A 4892-nucleotide genomic window follows, 5' to 3' on the forward strand; every position below is an offset into this window, starting at 1 on the left:
GCATTTGTTTTGATGTTCTTTCGCGGCTTGAAGAGACTCACATGACGCATAGGCGGGCCATTATATCAGATACCTTGACAAACCTCCGCGATATCCTAGATAAGGTAGAGGGTATCAAATGGGAGACGGAATTTGTTGCGGGGCCCGAAACAGGTCAATTCTATACCCTCAGGGTATACCTTAGGCACTCTCCGAGTCTTGGTCACCTTGCGCACTTGATACTTACCTTAGCTTATAGTCCGTGCGCTATGGCGACGAGCCAGAACCCAGGAAAAGGACAATTATCTCTGAACTATTAATCTATAAGGAGTGCTTCAAAATTCAGGTACTACTCCTTCCAGTGAAATCAATATCGCGTTTAGCTCATCCTACCATGTGGCTTCTAGGCTGTTCGCTGCGTTAATGAGTCTGGAGTAGCCGATCCCCCATGTCCACAGGGCGGACACAACGCAGCTCATTCCCAGAGGAAAATCGTCTGGGAAACCGCGGGAGCTGGGTTGTCATGGAAAAAGACACGGAAAACCGCCGCCACTGTCTTAACTTCCAAAAAGCCCGGCCTTGCACGCTATATGGGTATGTTCTCGCAAATTCTCGAGTCCTTAAATTCCGATATTAGAAGAGCTACCTAGGGTCAAAAGTATTGGGTTGCTAATGGGTACATGCTTGAAGGATGGGGGGAGCAAGGAGGAAAAGAGCTCTTGAAAAAGAGCACTCTTATGAACTATTTTAGTAGGTTCCTGTGAACCACCTACTCGTATTCTACCGTGGCTGAGGTTACCATTAGACTTCGATAACATGACATATAGCAGTGTTTACGGCCAAGGACCACTTGACGAGCGCGAACCCTTATATCACTCCGAGCCGTTTTGGCTAGAACTCAATGGATTACCGAATTACAAGAGCAAGGTTGCGACCTTTGTCGATAACTATTCCCAGATCTGTGTTGATTTCTGTGTGAATAACGGCGGTGAGATTAATGTCGGTACCCGTTTTGGGCCGTTACAGTACTTTGTCTTTGCCGGCGATTCGGTGGTTGAAATCATCCAGTAGGTTTCAAAATATCGCTATGGAGGCTCACTTCATTGATTGAGATTCCTGTGTCGGTTAGCCTTTATAGCTCGATAATTGGGAGAGCTCGATTGAAACCACGATACGTGCTGGGACATCACCAGGGGTGTATGTCGAAAGCTCCCCCTCATAAGCCAAAAACTTCCTTTGGGACATCAAGAGAGTATCTAATATTAGGGGTCAACTAGGTTATGGATACGACACTCGCAATAAGGTTCTCAAAGCAGCCTACGGTTATGTGAAGAATGATATACCGCTAGATGGAATACACATAGACGTTGACTTACAGGTTGGTAATTCCAATTGATTACACTCTATGACCCAAGTTATAGGAACAGAATACATTTGAGACAGGACGATTATCGAACCTTCACAATTGATTCTGAGCGAAGGTTCGCCCACCCAAAAGAGATGTTCCGCGAGCTCCGGGGGCTTGGCATCAAGAGTTGCACAAATATCACTCCAGTGATCAATCTGAACCCAAGCGAAACATATAATACCTTAAAAGAAGGCCACAAATACGGGTATACCATGTAATCAGTATCGCGCACATTGGGTCTGACTACTCTATCACAGCCATTTTATAATGGATAAGCGCTACGATGATGGTACTGGTGTGGTACCAGTGCACGAGGTCGAATATATCTGCTACGAAGGTGGGATAAAATTATCCATCGATCCTGTTAATGAGAAAGGGCAGTTTCCGGGAGCCGAATAGTAAGTTCGCTAATCTCGTCCTCCACATACCACTTGTTTGCTAACATCCTGCGTCTAAAGTGATTTTACCAGGTACTACAATAACTCAAAGGTGGCATATCGCGGCGGTGTGGGATACGGCGGTACGCTCGGCACAGTGAGTTTTCAAACCCAATCCTGACCCCCTGGTACCCATATACTGACACTGTCAAGCCGGGGCACTACCCAAACCTTAACAATGCCAATACCCGGAAGTGGTGGGGGGGGCAATACAAATACCTTTTCGATCAGGGACTTGAGTTTATTTGGCAAGACATGACAACGCCGGCGATAGCCAAAGAATATGGTGACATGAAGGGGTATATATAAATGAATGATTACTTCTCGCTACACTAGTTACAGTAGACTAACCGGGGCGTTTTCAGCCTTCCATTCCGCCTCCTGGTAGAGTCAGATTGTTGGTCGGGAAGGGACGATTCGCCAAAGCAAATGAAGCCAGCAATCGAGATCTGGTCATTATATAGCTACAATCTACACAAGGCCACGTACGAAGGCTTGAATAGACTTGAGAGTAGGAAGAACAAGCGCAACTTCATCATTGGTCGTGGGAGTTACGCAGGAGCGAATAAGTGGGCTGGATTGTGGACTGGTGATAACGCCTCGACTTGGGACCACTTACGTATCTCGGTCAATCAGGTTTGTGAGATCGGCCCCTTTGCCGTCAAGATCAGATTCAAATTTATTAGCTAACCCAATAATAGGTGCTTTCTCTAGGAATTTCCGGGAATGAGATAGTTGGAACTGATGTAGGAGGCTTTATGCCTGCCGGTGGGAGATGGGCAGAGCCTGAATTACTCATTCGCTGGTATTGTGCATACTCAATGTTGCCATGGTTCAGGTGAGCTAGTAGCCCAAATTGCCAAGCTGTCCTATTGCCCCTAACTTTGGTATAGAAATCATTATCACGGTAAGAGAGGAATGAAACTATTCCAAGAGCCATATGCCTTTACAGACCACTTTAACTCCAATCCATCGGGTGTCCCTAAGAAAGATCGTTACCTTTGGCTCTCGGTGGAGCCTATCTGTCGTTACTATGTTAAGCTTCGATATAGTTTACTCCAGCTTCTGTATGATGCCATGTTTGAGCATCAGTTCAATGGATTGCCTATTGCAAGGTCGTTAGTTATTACAGACAGTGAAGACTCATCTTTGCTGGCTGAGGTGGGTTTCCGAACTCCAAATATAGGGCCCCCAGGGCTTATAAATGTTCTAGCAAGATTGGGTGCTCGATAATGAATATATGGTTCGAAACGATCTTCTCGTATGCCCGATTATGCATCAACAGTCCGTTGCAGGAGGCCACCGTTCAATCTACCTTCCAGAACCAGATGGCTGGTATAAATTCAATTTAAGGGTTGATAATGGAAGTCCCCGCCATGACGGGGTACCGCTGGAGAAGCGTATTCCAGGAGGGTCAAAATTTGAAGTCGATGCACATATTGCTAGCGAACCCGCATTCCTTCCGAATATTACGCCCATTTTTGTGAGAGAAGGTATGGGCATTTTCTCCCTCCAGGTGACAATGATTCTACACTCACCTGAACTCTATGATACTGCAGGTGGCATTATCCCACAAATAGAAGTCCGCCCACACACGGACCACATACCCGGGAAACCAAACCCAATCCTCATTCACCTCTACCCAGGTAGAAAGACCAACGTGCGCCAAAATTCACCCTCTCTCCTTGAAGCATAGAAAAGCTAACTTTCTAACCTTAGTCTTACCGAATGTTCCTCGACGACGGCGTCAGCCGCGACAGTGCACCAAATTCATACGTAGACGGCGAGAAAGTAACAGTGGCATACACAAGCACGGACGAGGACAAGCCCTGTTTCGCGGACGTAGACACCGACCTAGAAGCGAAGAATAAATTCCTCGAGATTGTGTTTGAGCAGGTAGTTCGCACCCCCCCCTCTTGACCTGTCACGTGATGCTGACACCAGGGCTGGTAAACCCGACAGTCATTCAACCCTCAAGAAAGGACCCGCACACTCGCAATCACCGTGCCTAGAGATAACTTTGACCCAACAGATTATATCGGGGATGTGCTGACACTGGTATTCTGGCACGAGCCGGGGAATTTACATGTGAGGAATCAGGAGGTGATATACGAGGGATATACCGGGAGACCGGATCATTACCATGACGAGACATGCATCAATACGGTTGTCCGGATTATTGGCGATTTGAAAACGGGGCAGAGGGTTACGATTACTATTGGGATGTGAGTGGTGGTGGTGGTGGTGGCCGGTGCTCTACTCGAGGAGTTAGTGATAGTTGATGAATTTGAACAACCCCGTTTCGGTTTTGGTTTTATTGTATGATTTCTGTGGAATTTATCAAGGTGTACAGTACCCGAAGCGCAAGAGCGATGATATTAATTTACTCCAGTGGGGACTTTTCCTTCTAGCGTCGCTTTCCAGGACAGGAATACTCTTTCCCAATTTGCAAGACACAGTGATATCAGCAAACTACGCCACAAAAATATGAGGCTTGTCCAAAAGCACTTGATCCGAGGTAACTTACTGTAGTTCTTATGTGGGCCCAATTTTTCATGCGCGCTTAGACACTACACTGGTAATTAGCATGCCCCCGCAATCACGCTCATAGGGAGTTTGATTCATGAATTCAAATGGGGCCATGCTACCAGGCCCAAGTAATTAATTTAGCCTTATCCGATTAATTACGCAGGACGGACGAAGAAGTGCTCTAGAAACCAGGGGGATGGCAATTTTTTACTAGTGTGGAAATTAGACTAGGGTTTTTTTTTTTTTTACTAGATGTGAGATATGATAAGGACTTAGACTACGGTAGCAACACTCATTTCCAAACAAGGGTAGACCCCAATGACAAACAATGCGCGAATCACACAGTGTTACGAGTAATTTAAGTCAGATTAGGATTTGATGATATCGTACGAGTATTATGATTCTCGAGTACAGTACGTGTCCGGGTAACCTGATGTTGCTTACCATCGGACCAGATCTCTGAGATCCCGATTGCGGCTGAGTCAGACACCCCCAAGACCCCCAACAAGTCTCTGTTCCCCTGCATTCCCTGCCTACAA

General features: G+C 46.4%; 1 protein-coding gene across 1 annotated transcript; it reads left to right on the forward strand.

Annotated features, from left to right (window-relative positions):
* Nucleotides 1–659: 659 nt before the first annotated feature.
* On the forward strand, nt 660–3520 carry GSTUM_00005998001 (uncharacterized protein; the record flags this gene model as incomplete). The annotated part of the gene is made up of 12 exons (XM_002838081.1): nt 660–729; nt 785–1046; nt 1109–1176; nt 1257–1357; nt 1423–1592; nt 1645–1785; nt 1846–1921; nt 1978–2123; nt 2190–2460; nt 2526–2662; nt 2718–2985; nt 3038–3520. 12 exons carry the CDS (start codon nt 660–662, stop codon nt 3518–3520), a joined length of 2193 nt encoding a protein of 730 aa, XP_002838127.1.
* Nucleotides 3521–4892: the final 1372 nt, after the last annotated feature.

This window comes from Tuber melanosporum (assembly GCF_000151645.1).
Source record: "Tuber melanosporum whole genome shotgun sequence assembly, scaffold_22, strain Mel28".
Classification (NCBI taxonomy): Eukaryota; Fungi; Ascomycota; class Pezizomycetes; order Pezizales; family Tuberaceae; genus Tuber; species Tuber melanosporum.